The 19630-nt window shown below is 39.7% G+C and overlaps 2 protein-coding genes and 1 long non-coding RNA gene across 4 annotated transcripts in view; 2 read left to right on the forward strand and 1 right to left on the reverse strand.

Annotated features, from left to right (window-relative positions):
- The window catches only part of SLC12A6 (solute carrier family 12 member 6), a 92128-nt gene extending 88228 nt beyond the window's left edge, over nucleotides 1-3900 (forward strand). Inside the window, exon 24 of the mRNA XM_059372445.1 lies at nucleotides 813-3900. Coding sequence (XP_059228428.1) covers nucleotides 813-904 — 92 coding nt within the window. The 3' untranslated portion in view covers nucleotides 905-3900. The remainder of the gene's footprint in view (nucleotides 1-812) is intronic.
- Nucleotides 3738-9302, reverse strand: EMC4 (ER membrane protein complex subunit 4). 2 transcript variants are annotated; one of them, XM_059372446.1, is made up of 5 exons: nucleotides 9094-9301; nucleotides 8669-8783; nucleotides 4865-5018; nucleotides 4391-4551; nucleotides 3738-4146 (listed from the first exon to the last, which is right to left on the reverse strand). In XM_059372446.1, exons 1-5 carry the CDS (start codon nucleotides 9177-9179, stop codon nucleotides 4111-4113), a joined length of 552 nt encoding a protein of 183 aa, XP_059228429.1. In that variant the 5' UTR covers nucleotides 9180-9301; the 3' UTR covers nucleotides 3738-4110. The 2 variants fall into 2 exon arrangements, with proteins under 2 accessions (XP_059228429.1, XP_059228430.1); XM_059372447.1 differs by lacking the exon at nucleotides 4391-4551 and having other exon boundaries at nucleotides 9094-9302.
- A 41-nt stretch (nucleotides 9303-9343) lies between these two features.
- LOC131998678 (uncharacterized) lies at nucleotides 9344-13495 on the forward strand. Its single transcript, XR_009398815.1, has 3 exons — nucleotides 9344-9448; nucleotides 12138-12291; nucleotides 13045-13495. It is a non-coding gene; the product is annotated as an uncharacterized LOC131998678 (long non-coding RNA).
- The last annotated feature ends 6135 nt before the right edge of the window (nucleotides 13496-19630 follow it).

The raw sequence follows: 19630 nt of genomic DNA on the forward strand, positions 1-19630 counted from the left end.
TCTTTGGTAAGGGTTCTTACACAGCAGTGAGATTGATCTTCTTTGGGGGAGTTGGGTATATATATTCTCTCTGAACCCTAAAGAGAGTTTTTAGATGGTAAACTTGCAAAATGACTTCTGATATTCACAGTATAGAACCCTTTCTGAAACAATCCTAGAGATGCAATACCCACGTCCTTTCTTCTTTTCAGGCTCCATCCATTTTGCAAAGCCCCTTACTTATGGATGTAGTTAGGAGAGAAGCAGTTTCAATTAAATCTCCTCTGAGGGGGAAAAAAAGATAAGGGTTTTTCCTCATACCCTGATCGCAGGATTTTTTTTAATGGGACCCCTTCAGAAATGCAATGGTATAGAATGGCCCATTCCCATCACTACCTTTAAGAAAAAGAGATTAAGAAAAAAAAAGCACTGGCAGAAAAATCTGATTTGAGCTGCTTCACTTAGAAATTACTTGGGTTCTCTCTAGCACCCTTATAAGCTGTCCGGTTGTGGCTTTTTCCTCTTTTTTGGCTTATTTTAATGTGGTACAAATACATTACTTATAAGTTTCCCCATTTGTAAAATAACTTTTAGAAAAAAGTCTAACAAATGAAGGTCTTAGATTATATACGTAAAGGAGTTAGATCCCTAGGTTATGTCACAGTGTTAAATTGAACCAGAGTTCAGACATCTCCAAATCTTGAGTTGTTAAAATTGTTAAAACAAGCATGTTAATTTTGCAGTTTTGAGTCAGATGAACCCTGATTATCATAATGTCAGGTTATAAAGTGTGATCTTCTCCCACCTGTTTGTCTCCTTGACCGATTCGGAAGACATGGAGTTCCTGGAAGTGCTCACCGAGGGACTAGAGCGAGTTCTCCTGGTCCGAGGTGGTGGCAGTGAAGTGATTACCATTTATTCATAATCTGTTCCTGAAGACTCTGCTTGGCCTCACCTTTCCTAAAAGGCTTCCATTCTCCAATGGAAGTGCCAGCTCTTTACTACTGCTCCCATCAAGTAGAGGTCCGGGTTCTGTACACATCACACTGAACTCTTGACAAGCTGAGCCTCAAGTACTTGTACAAAGAAGTACACATAGTTTTGCTCTTCGCTGTCATATGATCTGCTGTCCTTACAGAAGAAGCAGATACTTCCTCAATATCAGAACACTGGTCAAGTCCTAAAAGCCATGTCTGTACTAGTTGAAGGCAAATTAGAATTAACAAGCTAAACCATTAAAATGAATTGGCAAAAGGGGTGCTAGAAATTCAAGAAGACAAAAAGTAAAGTACATGTCCCACATGGAGGGGGAATGTCAGAAGTCATGGTTCAGTGATGATACCATGGGGGTAACAGCCAGAGACACAGCTTCATCATATGAAAGAATTCATGACCAAGTATGTGGGGACCTAACATCCTTGTGGAGATAACCTGTGCCCAAGATGAAAACCTTTTTTAGCTGATTTTCTTTAATGTATCCACTGCTCTCCAGGACTCTCTTTTTATTTTAGGGTACTATACAAAAACTAAAACATGGCTACAGCTTCTGCTTCTTCCTCCAAAACAAGATTCCCCCAGAATATCAGGTTTAAGTATACATACTGTGTCGGTTTATATGTCATCTGGTTCTCAAAACCCATTCTATGGTTAAGATGGTAATACAGGCATTGTTATCCTGGAAGATGTTTTTTTAAAGGTAAAAGAATTTCTTTCAGGTTCTTTTCAAATGGCTAAGTTAAGGAAACTCCAAATTAAGATCTGCTGAAACAGATCTGTGGGACATGGTCAAAACATACAAACTGTTATCTAAAAAATCTAGATGATGATACACATTGACCAGTAGTTTCTCCTCTCCTTTCTTTTATGCCCTCCAGGTTAATAGACACAGGTCCAAAATCATAGGAATAAACTAGGAAGACTGGCTAAAATCCTTCTCTAAAAGCTTTGGACTTTTGACTGTCTTTTAAAGGGGAACCCAGCAATGGAATTCAAAGTTCTAGAGCCATACTCCTTCCATAGTGCCAAAGATTGAGCTGCTGCTACTCTCCCTACCTGCTTCACTAAAGTGGCATATGATTGGCATTGACCTGGTTCAAGAAACTTACTTTTAACTCAGAAACCTATGGACTCATTTCCAAAGCCATAGCAAAGACTTGAGGCACTCAACTCACCTAAACGCCCAGAGTATGAGCGTTTTTCTTTTATAGATTTCATTCTTCATTGTGACTGTAGGAACTTGGCTCTGAACTAAGATGATCCAATCCAACAGTCCTCTTCTATTCCAGTTGTTTTCAGAAAGCTGTGTCAAGGAAGCACTTGTACAAGCTTAGCTTTTTATTTGCTCTTCATAAAACATTTATTGGTCATTTTAATTTACCGGTCATAAAACACCTAGCTTTCAAGCATAGGGAAACTACCTTGAGTGGTAATTGCAAATATGTGTGAAATGTTCCTTTTATAGGATAAGTATTTAGAAAAACTATTTTGCCTGTATTCATGACTGCTTTTGAATCACTTTTATTAATGGTAAATAGTGCCATTCTTTTTTGATCACCCAATAGAATATGGAGCAAGCAAACCTAGGTACCAGCAGATTATTCATTTGACTCTAATGGACAGAGAAAACTTTTCAGTATGGCTTAAGAAATTGAGTATTTTGTTCCCTTTGCTCTTTCTTCAACTTCAAGACTCAGTCGGGGTAGCAAAGCAAACACAATCTTTTAAGTATTTTTTCCTGCTCCTTCCTGCAGAAGGTAGAAGCGTTGTTTACAGTTTCCACTGTAATACTCTATAGCTTAGCTGAGTCCACAGTAGTGGAACAGGTTCTCTAGGATCCAAGATATTGAAGCCCCCATGCTTTAAAGGTAAGCCTGCCCAGGAATTCCTCTACATTTACACACATCCTCTGGCCAAAGTGGTTGATACGTACTTTTTTTTTTTTCCAGATAAAAAAAACATGAGCAGAAAACAAGGTTAGTTTTAGAAGAGCTTTTTGTGGTTGGAGCTCTCTAAGAATCTTTTAAAGTTAGTGGCTATTAACACAGCCACTACTTCAGCCCCTAAAACAAAATCACCATTACATAGGAAAATGGTTATTAGGCCAGATTTAAACTCCTGTCTAGAGCATTTCATGTTCATGTGTTGCTGATGTTGTTTGTCTGCAAAGTATCTTATCTCTTCTAATCACTGCAAATAAAGCAATACTGAAAACTTGATAAGAGAGAATGCACCTTAGGGGAAGGGGTTTTTGTTTCCAGAAGGAAGAGAAAGGAAAGACCTCTTCCTGCCTTTTGAATAAGATCCAGCTTTTAAGTCTTAGCTAAAATTTACCAGGGCAGGTTATAGCTATCCATTCTCCAGTTGCTGGCTCTCTGCTTTCTGAAGCTATCTTAAAAGCTGAAGTCTGAATTGCAGCATCTGCTCAACAGGTGCCCGGTTCCTCTTGGCAGGGGAAAGTTCATTACCTTGTATCTTCCTTTGCCTCAGATTCTGTGGCCCTAACTAGCCCACCAATCCTCACTCCCCCTAAATGTGTTTAAAAACCCCTTATTGTGGATATTAAAGTAGCAATTACACTGTAAGCATATTTATGTGCTCTTTTTGTCTGGTTTGTTTTTCTTTTCATCATGTATAATCTGAATCCAGCCTTAGTTTCTCACATCTTCCACAAGTGTCTCCAACAGAATTTCTGTGTCCCAGCTTGTGTTAAATAGAAGTGAAATATTAAGGAAAATAGATTTAAGGGAAACCTGTGCAACTTTTTTTTTAAGCATTGTTCTCAACCATTTAATTTATTGAAAGGAGATGCTGCTGTGGTTCTTGATTTAGCAGCAACCATTCTTTTGTTTACATAGTTATAGTTTTGTTGTTTTGCTCTGTACTGGAAACATAAATAAAGTTTTCTACATTATTTTCAGTCAAGGGTTGTGGTACAGTTTCTTTGTGTTTGGAGTGATACATACATTCTTTCTGGGATTCATCTCCTTACCATGGAGTAAAGAGAGCTTTGGGCTCCTTTCAGCATGAGTGATAACGTTAAGAGTTAGTATGCTGAGAAGGAGCCACGGGGCACAAGAAGAAGGTTGTAAATGAGATCCCGATACACAGGCACCAGGGGCTTCCTTCTCCTCTTCACAGAAGCAGTCCTCCACCGCTGAACTCCATCCTCTGAAAATAGAAAAGGTAAACAGGTGATTGGTGAATTGGTGTTGAACTAACTTATGGAACCAAGTACTTCATTTAATCACAGGCTCCATTTAGCCTTATCCTTAAAAAATTAACAACTTTCAAACTCCCAAGGGATCTTATTTCTTACGAAATAAGCTCTAGTACCAACTTAAACCCCCCATAATCAGATGGGTCTGCTATTTACATTACAACTGCCCAAAATTTAACTTCTCCTTTGCCTTACCTCAGGGGGCTCAATGAAGGCTAACCAGTCTGATGCATGTGTAGGCAACAGTCCCATTGACTGGCACTTATAAACAGCCAATGCCAAACCCATGAGGTTTCCAATGAGATACACCAAACCCTGAAGAAACTTCTGGCTTGAACTTTCTAGCATCTTGAAAGCTGTTGGGGTAATAAAAAGTTTCAAAACCAAAACAACTTTTTTTTAATAGGATATATGTTAAAATAATAGAGATTAAAATTAAACTAATAGAGATCCAAAGTAAGAAAGCAAATAGGACCATTAAAAGTGAACAAAAAGCCATGATAAGCTCCATGTCCCTCCACCATGCAACCACCTCTACCATCACCACCCTGCAAACCCTCCCTCCTGGCAACTAGCCAAAAGCAATATGAAAGATTTTCATGGATTTCACTAAAATTTGTCTTTAATTCTTAAAATTTAAGAAAGGGTTGTTGTACCAAGAATACTTACTGGCTGAAATGGCCATAAGTGCCTGAATGGGCCGCCAAGCCATCATACACACCATCATAGTAGGGAAGATGGAGATAGTATTGCCTGCCATGTACATGATGAAGAGGTTCATGGGAATCTGCTTGAGGGGACCCAAGGCGATATCCCAGCAGCGCTAAAACAAAACACAATTTTAACCTATGATCTCTATCTTCAGTCCCGCATTTAAAAAAAATTTTTATTAACATATAATGTATTATTTGCCCCAGGGGTACACATCTGTGAATCATCAGGCTTACACATTTCACAACACTCACCATAACACATACCCTCCCCAGTGTCCATAACCCAGTCACCTTATCCCTAACCCCCACCCCCCAAACAACCCTCAGTTTGTTTCGTGAGATTAAGAGTCTCTTATGGTTTGTCTCCCTCCCAATTCTGTCTTGTTTCATTTTTTCCTTCCCTGTCCCCCATCAGTCCCCCCCCGCCTCTCAAATTCCTCCTATCAGAGTGATCATAAGATAATTGTCTTTCTCTGATTGTTCAGTCCCACATTTACTGATGTTAAAGTCAAATGAACACAATTCCCAATTCTGTGCTCTTGACTGAGCTGACTCCGCAGTTCCACCACCTCTGTCTGCCCTTCTCCATGTTGTCACAGGAAGCCTGTTCTTGGCTTAAGGTTTAAAAATAAAATAAACCTTAGGTTTAAAAATAAGGCATCCTCACCATTTGTTATATTTTTTCCTATTGGTTTTTCAGAAGCCATTTTTTCCCCATGATCTAGCTAAAAAACAAAAACAAAAAAACTTCCCTACTTTTGTTCTTATGCTTCTGCATCTCTCCTTTCCCCATCTAAAACTGAAATAGTTAAATCCATAGGGTGGGAGATTAGCACACCTCAATCAATAAAAGAACAAGCTGAGGGACACCTGGGTGGCTCAGTGGGTTGAGCCTCTGCCTCTACCTCAGGTCATGATCTCAGGGTCCTGGGATCGAGCCCCACATCAGGCTCTCTACTCAGCTGGGAGCCTGCTTCCCCCTCACTCTCTGCCTGCCTCTTTGCCTACTTGTGATCTCTCTCTGTCAAATAAATAAAATCTTTAAAAAAAAAAAAAGCTGACAAATCAAGATACTAAGATCTAAATGACATTATTAACAAACTTAACTGACATATACAGAACACTGCATTTGGAGAATTCACATTCTTTTCAAACACACACGGGACATTTTACAAAAGCTGGCGACTTGCTGACCCTTGAAGAAAGTGTCAACTCAAAGAACCCAAATTATACAAAGCATGTTCTTTTCTTATGCAATTAAGCTAAAATCAGTAAAAAGAAAACTGAAAATTCCCTAAACATTGGAATTAACAAATGTATTCTAAATAATCCATAAATAAAAGAATAAATTACAATGGAAACCAGAAATACTGTTAACTGCTAACAAAAAGCCACATATTAACATTTGTGGGACACAGAGCACTGAAAATTTTATAATAAATACATATTTAGAAGACTAAAAGTGTCTATTTCTTCCTTTTTGCAATTTTTGTAAGTTTAAAGTTCCAGTTAACATACAGTGTAATATTAGTTTCATGTGTACAATATAATGACTCAACACTTCCATACAATGCTTAGTGCTCATCACAAGTGCCCTCCTTAATCATCACCTCTTTCACCCCTCCCCCCACCCCCCTCCCCTCTGGTAACCATCAGTTTGTTCTCTATAGTTAACAGTCTGTTTCTTGGTTTGGCCCTCTCTCTCTTTTTCTTCCCTCTTTGCTCATTTGTTTCTTAAATTTCATATATGAATGGAATCATATGGTATTTGTCTTTCTCTGACTGACTTAATTTACTTAGCTTTATACCCTTTAGCTCCATCCATGTCATTCTCAGCATCTATTTCAAGTTAGAAAAAGGAACAAATTAAATACAAGGAAATGAAAAGAAAAAATGAGAAAAGAAATTAATTTTTCTTTAAATCAACAAGGCTAAAAGTGTCTTCTTTTAAAGATTAATAACATCAATACTGGTGAACCGGATGAAGGAAAAAGAAGAGAATTGTGCAACACTGGGAATAAAAGAGGGAAAATTCTATAGTTCTTGCAGTGTATTAAAGTGATCATATGAGCACCTGGGTGGTTCAGTGGGTTAAAAGCTTCCGCCTTTGGCTCAAGTCATGATCCCAGGGTCCTGGGATCCAGTCCCACCTTAGGTTCCATGTTCAGCAGGGTGCCTCCTTCTCCCTCTGCCCCTCCCCCTGCTCATCATCATCTCTCTCTCTCAAATAAATAAAATCTTAGAGTGATCATATTATAAATTTGGGGAAATGGATAAATTCCTAAAAGAAATACCTAATGGCATAGTAAATTGAGTATTTAAATAGTCATAAAACTGTTTAAGAAACTGAATCTGTAATTAAGTCCAGATGGTTTCTCTTGGCAAATTCTGAACATTTAAAGAAAAGATAAACCCCGTCTTATATAAAAAATGAACATTCTACAACTCATTACATGGGGCCCCATAAATACCTGACAAGGACCTGACAAGGACATTATGAGTGTAGTTTATAGATCGATACCACTCCTGAATCTAAATGCAAAAATCCTACTAAACAGAAGAGTAACAAAGTAAATCTAGCAATATTAGAAGAATATATCACTATCCATTTCAGCTTATTCATGTTAAAAGAAAAAATATTTATAAGCAGTTCCCTGGTGTGTCACTTATATAAAAGATCATTTATCTGGGAATTTAAAGATTAAACCCGCCATACAGCAGAACTGTTCTAAAGTAAGTATAATAACCTACCTTCAACACCAGGCCATTTTAATCATACTTTCATGTTATTGTTCATATTACAAGTACCACGATGAAAAATGATAAAACTGTTCGAGAAAAGAACTGATACCTGCTGTCATTTTTATGTAAAAATCACTGCATTTCATGAAATGAAGATCACTTAGTATTTAACAATATTAAGGCTAAGAGGAAAGAAAGTGCCAGGCACTGTACTGGGCACTTGGGAGACAAAATCTGCTTTCTTGGACCTTACAAGTATAAGGTAATAATTATATCATATGTATGAATGACATGGAGAAATGCAGTAAGTAGGAAAGGATAAGTAGGAAAACAGGATAAGAGTGCCATGAGTAGGCTTCTCTAAGAAGGTAATATTTGGGAGACCTAAGGGAGATAAGAGAGCAAGTCACACAGATATCTGGGGGAAGAGTATTCCTGGAAGAGGGAAAGAACATGTACAAAAAGTATGAGATGGAAGCCTGCCTACTATATTCAAGGAGCAGCAAGAAGACCATTCTGACTAGAGTGGAATAAAGAACAAAGGGGAAAGTGGTAAGAGAGGACTAGTGTCAGACTAGAAGGATAGGTAAGATAAGAAGTAGTGATAAGCAGCAAAAATTTTAGTCTGTTTTGAAGATAAAGCCAAAAGAATATCCTGATACACTGGTAAGGGAACTAGAGTAAAAGGATGATGTCAGGGACTCCTGGGTGGCTCAGATGGTTAATAAACAAATCTTTAAAAAAAAAAAAAAGAAAGAAAGAAAAGAAAAAAAAAGATGACTTCAACTGTTAGGCACTGGCACCAATAGATAATCTTCAATCCACTTCCTTCTATGTTCAAACATCTTTTATTTTTCCAACTATTAAGCACTTTTACTACTGTAAATTAATCTCAAGCAGTTTACCAATATTAGGGGCAAGAGTCCCACAGTAGGATCCACATGCTGCCTGGGAGAGGAGGGTGGATGCGTAGGTCAGGACTGGCCTAAAAACTATTGTGATATCTATACCTCTGTACCTTCTCCACCAGGATCCGGTCTGTCTCTTGCACGCTGGTATCAGGCACTTGCTTGTCCAAGTAACCCACAGGGTACAGCGAGTCTCCCTGGCCACCGCCCCGGTCACTTCGGCTCCTAAAGAACCAAACCAAGAAACTAAAGCTGCAGGCTCCCACACTTCATATCCCACATTCCTGTTCTAATCATAGGCATAAAGACCCTCAGATACACCTGCCCAGATTAGAGAAAGCCCTCTCGTGGGTTCGTCAGACCTTTGTCTATTGGGAGTAATGAAATAAGCATCTTTGGAACAACAAAAACCTCCACGGAGAAGCCGCTGGCTCCTCGGGAGCCGTCTTTGTGCCACCCATCATTTTCAGAGAGTTGTACTTGAGGGGTCGGGTTTTACTCCTCTGCGGCAGTTCTGGGGTAAAGGGCTCCTCACCTGCTGCCTCCTCCAGGCCCGCTCAGCTCAATGGCCCACTTGAAGCGCCGGCCTCGGTTGGCCACCAGGCTCCCCTGGGCCGTCATGGCAACGACCTTCTACCAAAGCTTTGAAACTCCTTACTCTAAAGCGGGTCCCAGGCCCAAGTCCACCGACACCCGCTATTTCTTGGTCTCACACTGCAAGCCCGCTTCCGGCGCGCAGCATAGACGTCACTTCCACCCCGGAAATTGGCGGGCGGAGGAGGGACTAGAAAGTACTTGGAGCGGGAGAAGCTGGGTGGAGAGAGAATCTGACCATACTTACCTTCGTCTTTTCTGTGAGGATTTCTGTTGTGTGTTCCCCGACCTCTGAGGTGCGCTTGCGGGACAGTGGGAAAGTCCGTACTCACTCTGGGTTAGGAATTGAAGCCAAAGACACCTTTTTTTTTTTTTCTAATATTTAATTTATTTATTTGACAGAGATCACAAGTAGGCAGAGAGGCAGGCAGAGAGAGGAGGAGGAGGAAGGCTCCCTGCTGAGCAGGGAGCCCGATGCAGGGCTCGATCCCAGGACCCTGGGATCATGACCTGAGCCGAACCTGATTCAAATCTTTCAACCTGGTTTCACCATGGGTTTTGTGTGATCTTGAGCAAGTAATTTAGTAGCTTCCGAGTACTGAATGTCTACCAGTCCCAAGAGCTTTGTGTTTATTATTTAAGTCACATGAACCCTGCGAGGTAAATAGTTCCATACCCATTCTGCCCCAAAGCTAGGAAGCAGTGTGGAGGTGGGAAGGCTCATGAGTTTGAGAATCAAATGGGCTCCTTTTGAATCCTAGCTTTTTTACTCGATTGTGTGACTTTGGACACGTTAAATATTTAACGCTTCAACCTCTTCAAGAGTTAGATTATCTATTTTCGAGGCTTGTGAGGTAAGGAAGTGCCCGCCACCTATGCATGATTTTTTTTTTTAAGATTTTATTTATTTACCAGAGAGAGAGAGAGAGGGAGAGAGCGAGCACAGGCAGACAGAATGGCAGGCAGAGGCAGAGGGAGAAGCAGGCTCCCTGCTGAGCAAGGAGCCCGATGTGGGACTCGATCCCAGGACGCTGGGATCATGACCTGAGCCGAAGGCAGGTGCTCAACCAACTGAGCCACCCCGGGGGCCCTTTTTTTTTTTTTTTTTTTTTTTTTTTAATTAAAAAATTCACACTAGTGGAGCGCCTGGGTGGCTCAGTTGGTTAAGCCTTCCTTTCCCTTCAGGTCTAGATCTCAGGGTTCTGGATGGAGCCCTCTGCAGGGCTTTCTGCTCAGTGGGGAGTCTGCTTCTCTCTCTTTGTCTGCCCTCCCCCTCCCATCTCCTGTTGGTCTTCTGTTGCTCACGCACTCTCTTTCACTCTCTCTCAAATAAATAAATAAATAAATAAATAAAATCTTTTTTTTTTTTAAAGGCGCACTGGTGATTGGATTTCGTATTGAGTTGTATACCTATATAATAATATAACCTGTTATTGAATATTTGTTTCCCGTTTTTTCCCTCCTTTTATAAAGTGTTTATAAACACTATATCTTTGCTTATTTCCTTAAGTTAAATTACTAGAAGTGCAATTGCCGGATCAAAGACTATGCACATTTCAAAGGAATTTTAAAATGCCTGCTAGCAAAATCGCACCTATTTGCATTTCACCAGCTTTATAATATTTTTAAATTGGCGGTTTGAAAATGGTACTGTATTTTCAAACCCTAATTCCTTTGGCTCCAAGTTATTTGATATGATTGTGTGAGAGTGAGGGAAGAGGAGTGCTGTGAGAGTGTGGTTGGGAGGTAAGGTTGTAAAGGGCCAGTTAATGAGTTTGGACCCTTAAAAGTGATGGTGAACTGGAGATGCTGAAGCTTCCACCCCCACGTTTTTTTTTGTCTTTAAAAGGATTTGTGTTCATAGAGACTGTTTGAATAAGGCAGTAATGGAAAAGGCTTTTCCCCTTCCAGTACATTCTAAAATGTTTATTTATCTGATCATAGAAAGACGGAAATTGTAGATTGCTTTCCTGTTTCATTCTACTTTTCTGCTTTTATCTGTTGTCTCTGATGAAACTTTGAGACTGATTTCAGATTTCACAAGGGTCTTGACCCTACTGGCCAATCTTTGTCCCAGTGAAATCTGCGTAATAGCACTTATCACACTACGTTTGTGTTTGTTGACATCCTCTGAGCACGTATCTACCTCCTCTTACTGCACTCTGTCCTAAATTCCTTGATGTTAGAATACATGTTAATTATATTTGATTCCACTGCCTAGAACATAATGTATTGAATGTTTAGTGAATGTGAGTAAATTAATTGAAAGTAAATACGATGCAGAATTCAATATACTGTAATTACATTTATGTGAAAAAATGTAAAAATTAGAAGGGAATACATTTTAGAATACTATATGTTATATCCAACTAATGGTTTTCGTGCGATTTTTTTTATATTCAAGCTGTTCTGCTTCTTAAATAAATTATAAAGGAACACTTTTAAAAACATTGTCAGTCATTCAAATCATGTATTCCTTCCCTTTAAAAGTACTCCCCCATGTACTATAAAAATGTTTCAACTATAACCCAAATCAAGGTTGCTTTGGCCTCAGGTCAGTACATGTCATTTATTCCTTTATCCTAGGAACCCTCATAGTGTTGTTTGCTAAAACATGTTCCAAAGAGCATGAAGACTGAGGTGAATATTGGAACTGAGCTGAAGAAGGATTCCAAGGTCAAACACATCTAAGAAAAATTACAGATGCTGTTCTGCACACACACCATAGAGATTCTCAGTGAGAGAACATTAAAACCTGATAAATGATTCAGTAAAGAATCTCCTTTAATTCTGCTTCCCATTCACCTAAATGAGAAGCTCCCCCCACGCTTTTCCCCCCTATCACATCTGTTAACTTCCTATGGAGTCAGTGTTCCATAGAATACAATGAAGGCAACTTCCTTTAAGCATGGCTAGAATTTTTCAGAAAGATGAAGGTACTTCTTTTTTTTTTTTTTTTTAAGATTTTATTTATTTATTTGACAGAGATCACACGTAGGCAGACAGAGAGAGAGGAGGAAGCAAGCTCCCCGCTGAGCAGAGAGCCTGATGTGGCACTCGTTCCCAGGACCCTGGGATCATGACCTGAGCGGAAGGCAGATGCTTAACCATCTGAGCCAGCCAGGCACCCAAGATGAAGGTACTTCTTGAAAAGCTCTTCTTGTTTTGTTTTGTTTTTTTTTTCTAAGATTATTAGAATATAAGAAATAATAGAGCCTTTATAAAAATGGAGTTTCAAGTTTAAAAGTTAAAGTCGAAGATTCAGAGTCTCCTGGGTGGCTCAGTGGGTTAAGCGTCTGCCTTCAGCTCAGATCATGATCTCAGGGTCCTGATCAACCCCACATCGGGCTCTCTGCTCAGCAGGGAACCTGCTTCCCCCTTTCTCTGCCTGCCTCTGCCTACTTGTGATCTCTGTCAAATAAATAAAATCTTTAAAAAAATAACCTCAAGGATTCAAGGTCTGTTTTGTTGTTGTTGTTGTTTTTATAAATTATGTTTTGCAAGAAAAATCAAGGGAAACCTAGATAGTAATCCTGACTCCAAATGGACTAACTGTATCACTGTGAGTGAGGAACTCGGCCTTAATTTCTTCATCTAGAAAATGAGAGACTTCTACTAAGTGTCTTCTAAAGTTAGCTTCTATTTCTAAAATATATTTTTAAAAACATTTTGCACATTATTCTTTCATATATATTTCTAGAAAAAATTATAAACACATAAAGGAGTAATGGGATTTCAGATAATTTTTGAATTGTGCTTGACCATATATTTCCTAATTCTCTGCATTGTACAAGTACCACTTTTGGATTTAGAAGAAGTATAAACGTTAGTAATATAACATGGTATGTTTCCAAACCTCAAAGGATAATGGTTCTCTGTTCTGGATTCACAGGAGAATCACCTTGCAAGCTCTTTAAAAATACTGAATGATACCTGGGAATTCTAATTCATTCGCTCAGGTTAGAACATGGGCATCTACTGTGCAGCAAGAACTAAGAACCACCAACCCAGAGCATTTTGCTGCTTTAAAAGGTTTGAACTTACACAAAGTAATCTAAGCAAATAATCATCAGTTTAGGCAGCCTCCTGGCATACCTCCCACTGGACTAAATTTGAATTACACAGTAATGGAAATACTCAACTTGTAAAAATAAATGTCAAACTCCCCTTTGTGTCTTTGAGCAAATATGATTTTAATTAAAGAAGCTGAGAAGGCACACCAGGGTTCCATAGGTCATGTGAGTTGCCTCATCTGACTTATATTTGGGCCATCTACACACTTTTTGTATTTGTTTTTGAATCTCACCCCCCACCACCACTTTAGGGGGCTAAGAATCTGATTATTTCTATACCTCATGCCATTTTCTGAGTAGTTGCATTTGGATTAAAACTTGAAAAAGGAAATTTTCTTTTTATTTATTTATTTATTTATTTTTTAAAATATTTAAGTAGGTTCCATGCCCAACATAGGGCTCAAACTCTCTAACCAGAGATTGAAAGTCATATGCTCTTCTGACTGAGCCAGCCAGCCAGGTGCCCTAGAAAAAGAAACTTCCTATTCAAACAGCCAGATTTGCAAGAATGGATCTCTCTAAAGGGGGCGAGAAAAAAAAGCTTCTATACATAGTATCTTAATATTTTGGCCTATGCCATTTAATAATGTCTCTATAACAGTTCTGTTCAGCTCTCCTCCATGGTCCAACCAGTTACTCCAGTATGCTCTAAAGGGTCCTAAGATTTATGGCAGCTTCCGTAAAATGGGTTTCCATTGCAAATCCCCAGTTATTTGTGTTATTTGACTCTAGTATTATTACAGCCTTCTGCAAAGGACCACCTTACACTACTTTATTCAAGAAGCAATTTATTTTTTGTCAGTAAGAGTCTTAATGAGAGGAAACATTTCCCCTCCATTTTGTCTGTTTGAAATTTAAAACCCCTTCAGTGAAAAAACAAGTTTGGGATTTTTTTTTTTTTTTTTTTTTTTTTTTTTATTTTTCCTCCCCTGTTTTTTCTGGGTTTCTGCATCATTTCTATGCGGATTACTTTTTTTTTTTTAATTTCTGGTTTACGGCTCTGCAGTATCATGAAATGCCCCTGTCAGCAGTGACATGAACTAGACAGCGCTGGAAGAAAACGTTGGTTAGTAATACCATTCTTCCCTTAGCAATTACCTTTTTTTCATTTCAGGAGAGCTGTTGTGCAATTCCCATTTTAACAAGTTCCCATTATAGCACATCCCTCAAGCACTTGCTTAGGAAACTGGGAGGACTGCCATTCCCACAGATCTTATTAAAGGATAAGAATGACAACCATGGCATGAGTCATAATGATACATTGCTGATGGCCTAGCATGTTTCTTCAAGCTTGGTTACTCTGGATTCATTCTGATGATTGATTTCAGCTATCTTGGAAGTGAGCTAAACTATCTCCACATCAGGTGTCTGAATGACCAATTCAGGTCTTTTATGGTAACTTTTCCTGTGTGCTAATTTTTTAAAAATATTTTATTTATTCCAGAGAGAGAGCATGAGCAAGCAAGCGAGTGGGGCAGGGGAGGAGCAGAGGGAGAGGGGAGAGAGACAAGCAGACAACACTGAGCACTGGGCTCGATCTCAGGACACTGAGATCATGACCTGAGCAGAAACCAAGAGTAAGACGCCCAACTGACTGAGCCACCCAGGTGCCCCCTATGTGCTAATATTTAAAAGTCTCTCTTGGTTCAGGTATAAGCATTGCTTTATGGCCTGATTTTTTTGGAAGGAAGATTGTTGTGGACTGATTGTGTTCCTCCAAATCATAAACGTTGAAGCCCTAACCCCAAGTATGATAACATTTGGAGCTCGGGCCTTGGGAGATAATTAGGTTAGATGAGGTCATGAAGGTGGTGCTTGCTTAATAGGATTACTGTCTTAAAGAAGAGACAGGAGTGCTCACTATCTCACTCTACTGACCGGAGGATGCAATGAGAAGGTGGCTGTCCGCACGTGCAGTCCACATGGACCAAAGAGAGCTCTTGTGAGTAACTGAATCAGCAAGCACCTTGATCTCAGACTTTGTAAGCCTCCAAAACAGTGAGAAAATAAATTCCTGTTGTTTAAGCCACCAATCTATGGTATTTTGTTATGGCAGTCTGAGCGGACTAATAACGAGGGTAAAGTGGGATTCAGAAAAATTGAAGAACAGTAAGTACCTTTTGTTATTTGAAAGACAAAGTTATCCCTTAAAACATAAACATAAATGTAGGCTTGTTCAATTTGTAGGAACTTATAGTATAAATAGAAACACACTAAACCCTGTTCACTTATTTATTTTTTTTTACTCTATCTTGGATGCCTTCTATATCTGTCTGGTTTTTTTTCTTTTTTTTTTATTATTATGTTCAATTAGCCAGTATATAGTACATCATTAATCTTTGATGTAGTGTTCAACAACTCATTATTTGCATATAACAGCCAGGGCTCATGACAACACATGCCCTCCTTAATACCCATCCCCCCAACCCCTCCCTTCTGTAACCCTCAGTTTGGTTCCTGGAGTCCAGAGTCTCTTATGGTTTGTCTCCCTCTCTGATTTCTTCCCCTTCAGTTTTCCCTCCCTTTAAAGGCTATATAGTATACATGGCATGGATGTATGATAAGTTACCTAACCTTAGTCGATGGACATTTAGGTTGTTTCCATTTGTCACTATTACAAAAAATGTTGCTGTGAACATCCCTAGGGAACTTGTGAACATGGTTCTCTGGGAGAGTCCTGTAATTAGGATTGCTTACCAGAGAGGTTAAAACATTGATAAATTCAAAGAGGCCCTCCAAAATGTGCAGTTTATACTTTGAAGGGTTTGTGGACTAAATTATTTCTGTAGTAAATTGAATAATGTCCCTCAAAATTGACATCCATCTAGATAGAAACCCAAAATGTGACTTTATTTGAAAATAGAGTCTTTGCAGATGTAGTTAGAAAGATGAGGTCATTTTGGATAATCGTGGGCCCTAAATCCAATGACTGGTGTCCTCATAAGAAAAGAGGTAGATGCATAGATGCACAGGGAATAAGTCCATGTGGTAATGGAGACAGAGATGGGAGTGATGCAGCTATAAGCCAATGACATCCAGAATGATCAGAAGCTAGGAAGAGGGCAGGAAGGGTACCTCCCTAGAGCCAGCAGAGAGAGCATGTCCCTGTAATGCCTTGATTTTGGTCTTCAGGCCTCCAGAACTGAGAATGACTCTATTTCTGTTGTTTTAAGCCACCAAGATTCTGATACTTCAGTACAACAGCTGTAGGAAAAGGATGTAAGTTTCTTTCTGAAAGGGGTCCATCCAAATGAATCAAGCTAACCAGGGTAGCGTAAGTGGAAAAACACACACACACACAAAAAAACAAGTAATAGAATAATATCACCAAAGCTTCAAATTAAACTCTAAATTTTCAAAAATTTGCACAAAATTTTTGTTCAATATCCTAATTACTTATGATTGGTTCATTTAGTAAAGTGATTTTTACAAATTAATTACAAAAGAAGGACATTTATTATATAAAATGGAAAATACAGTTCAGTAAAAATAGATGACAAACTGTAGCATGCAAAAATAAAAAATTTTTCCCCATGGACATTTTGATTTAGACTCTTCCAGACTTTCTCGATTTATATTTAGGCTTACTTAGCATACTGTTTTATAACATGCTGTTTCATGAAGAGCCATAGTTTGTTATTTTTTTTTAAGATTTTTATTTATTTATTTGAGAGAGAAAGAGCAAGCACAAGTGGGGTAGAGGGGCAGAGGGAGAGATTCTGAAACAGATTCCCCGCTGAGCATGGAGCCCCACACAGGATTCCACCCCAAAACCCCAAGAGACCAAGCCAAAGTAACCAAGAGACCACCCCAAGTGACCCAAGTCAAAGTCAGGCACTTAACTGATGGAGCCACCCAGATGTCCTGCCATGTTTTCACTTTTTAAAAAGGCAAAGAAAAGGGGCGCCTGGATGGTTCAGTGGGTTAAAGCCTCTGCCTTTGGCTCGGGTCATGTTCCCAGGGTCCTGGGATAGAGCCCAGGTTCAGCCTCTCTGCTCAGCAGGGAGCCTGCTTCCTCCTCTCTCTCTTTGCCTGCCTTTCCGTCTACTTGTGATCTCTGTCTGTCAAATAAATAAATAAAATTTTTTTTAAAAATTTAAAAAAAAGGCAAAGAAAAAAAGCTATGGCTTATTCTTTATTTCAGTTTTGTTTTTTTTTTAATTCGTCTTTTATAGCTCTAGCCAGATGTTCAGGCTCTGTCGCTGTCATCCAGCCCTGACCAATCCTGAGGCACCCATCCAACTTCCACACTCCTCTCCACCCAGCCCATAGGTGGAGACACACCCCATTCCCCAGGGCCCACGTTAGTCCCCCTACTCTTTTTAGATGGGAGTCATTCTTTACAATATTTGTTTTCTCCCCTATAAAAGATTCAGAGTTTGGGTACGTTTGGGCAACACTGTATACATCTTTCTTTTAGAGATTTACAAATGATGTTGGTATTTTAAAGACTGAGAAGTACTACAGTAAATAAATATTTACTTAATATTTGTTTAATCCAAAGGTACCAAATTTTGTGGCCAAGGAAGCCTTTTTTTTCCTTTTTCTTTTTTCCTCCTTTTTTTCAATCTGTCAACATCTTATAGAACCAGTGTTGTGAAGAATATAGCTAATTTGGAGTAGGAACCCAAGCTCATCTCTCGAGGCTGGGATCTGCTCTGCTCTCCCAAGTCTCCTTTCCATAGACGTTATCTTTTTTCTTATAATTGCTGTCCTGCCCATTTCATTGCTTTCCTGCCTGCTCCCAGCCCTTGAACTCCTCTCCATGAGGCCTGTTTGTTATGAGGCCCCAGTAGTCGTGAATCCCCTAAGCAACAGCACGGCTGGGTTTGTGTTGCATATGGCCATAGGGTTCATATGCCTGGTACTAAGTACCAGGCCGTCAGCACCACAGTGAGTCTGTCTTCCCACCACTGGCCCCCCTCCTAAAGCTGGTGTCATTCCAGGGCTCTGCTTTCCAAGGCAGCGCCCAATCATACATTTTTCTCTCAGAAAAATCACTGAACAGGTAAACGGGGGTGTTTTGTAGAGAGATCACTGCACTAGAGTCTATTGACATGTTTTACCAAGGTTACCCTACTTCGCAAACAACCCTTAGAAGAACAATGTTATTATCCCCACTGCGCAGCTCAGATAAAAATGAAGTAGAAAGGGCCCAAAAGCAGGGATCCAGGCTTCTGATAGAGATGAGCTTGGCTCCAAAGCTAGTGTTCTTTCTGCTCTAACACGCTGCTCCCCACCGTCTTCTCCTTGATGACAGTGTACCCTGATTGCAGGAAATCTGCTGGGAGAAGGGGGGGAATGGTCTCCTGGGATGCAAATTTGAAAATCTATAAATAGTGAATATCCTCACCTGCTTTCCATCTGTAGAGGTGTAACAGAGAGCTGCTTCCGAAACTGTCTTAACAGAAGGATCCCCTCCCAATCAACCATACCATCTCCACCACTCCCACCCTCCAACTCCCCCTCCCCCACAAAAAACCAGTCTGCTTCTGCACCATCAAGGGCATCAGTACTGCGGTGGTGATTGAAATAATCCTGAATCTGGTAAGCTACAAGTAAGATTTGCTAAATTCCACTGCCACAGCCTTACCTGAAACGTTCCCTAATAACATTCCTTCCTTCTACAGTCTACACAGGAAGGTGGGCAAGAGAGGAGCAGAAAAAAAAAGGACTGACTTCCCACTTCCTCACTTTGACTACCAAAGTCAAGGGAGTGGAATTTTTCCAAAGGCTCTGAGGCTGAGCAGTGGATGTGTTTCCTTAAGGAATAGATGAGCCATTGCTGTCCTTTATTTAGGTCTTTTCAAACATTGTCCTTTATCAGACCTGGCATCAGTCTGCATTGATGAGAATGACACACACCACAGTAAAAGCTGTAGCTTCCTGAACCTCTGGTCTGAACTACAACACTTTCATACCTAACATTCTTGCTGTCAGTCTTCCCTCTGTCCCACTAGCCATCTTGCAACTCGGTGACAGATCAATCCTTCTAAAGTACTGAATTAACTTCATCACTTTCTCCCTCAATGCCTATGCCTTTTTTTAACTGCCATTTTTCAAAAAAGATTTTTATTTACTTATTTGACAGAGGGAGAGATCACAAACAAGTACGCAGAGAGGGAGGGAAAGAGAGAGGGGGGAGCAGGCTCCCCGCTGAGCAGAAAGCCAGATCCCAGGACCCTGAGATCATGATCTGAGCAGAAGGCAGAGGCTTAACCCACTGGGCCACCCAGGCGCCCCTTAACTGCCATTTTTACTATGTACATTTATATTAATTGGCATGGTTTGGCTTATATAATGTGATATTTCTCATAAAAGAGCAGTTTACAAAGTTGTAAGTAGGATATAATCTCATTTCTGTTCTTAGATACAGCTACATTTGCATAGTAAAATACCAGAAAA

The sequence above is a fragment of the Mustela nigripes genome, chromosome 13 (assembly GCF_022355385.1).
Source record: "Mustela nigripes isolate SB6536 chromosome 13, MUSNIG.SB6536, whole genome shotgun sequence".
In the NCBI taxonomy this organism is placed as follows: Eukaryota; Metazoa; Chordata; class Mammalia; order Carnivora; family Mustelidae; genus Mustela; species Mustela nigripes.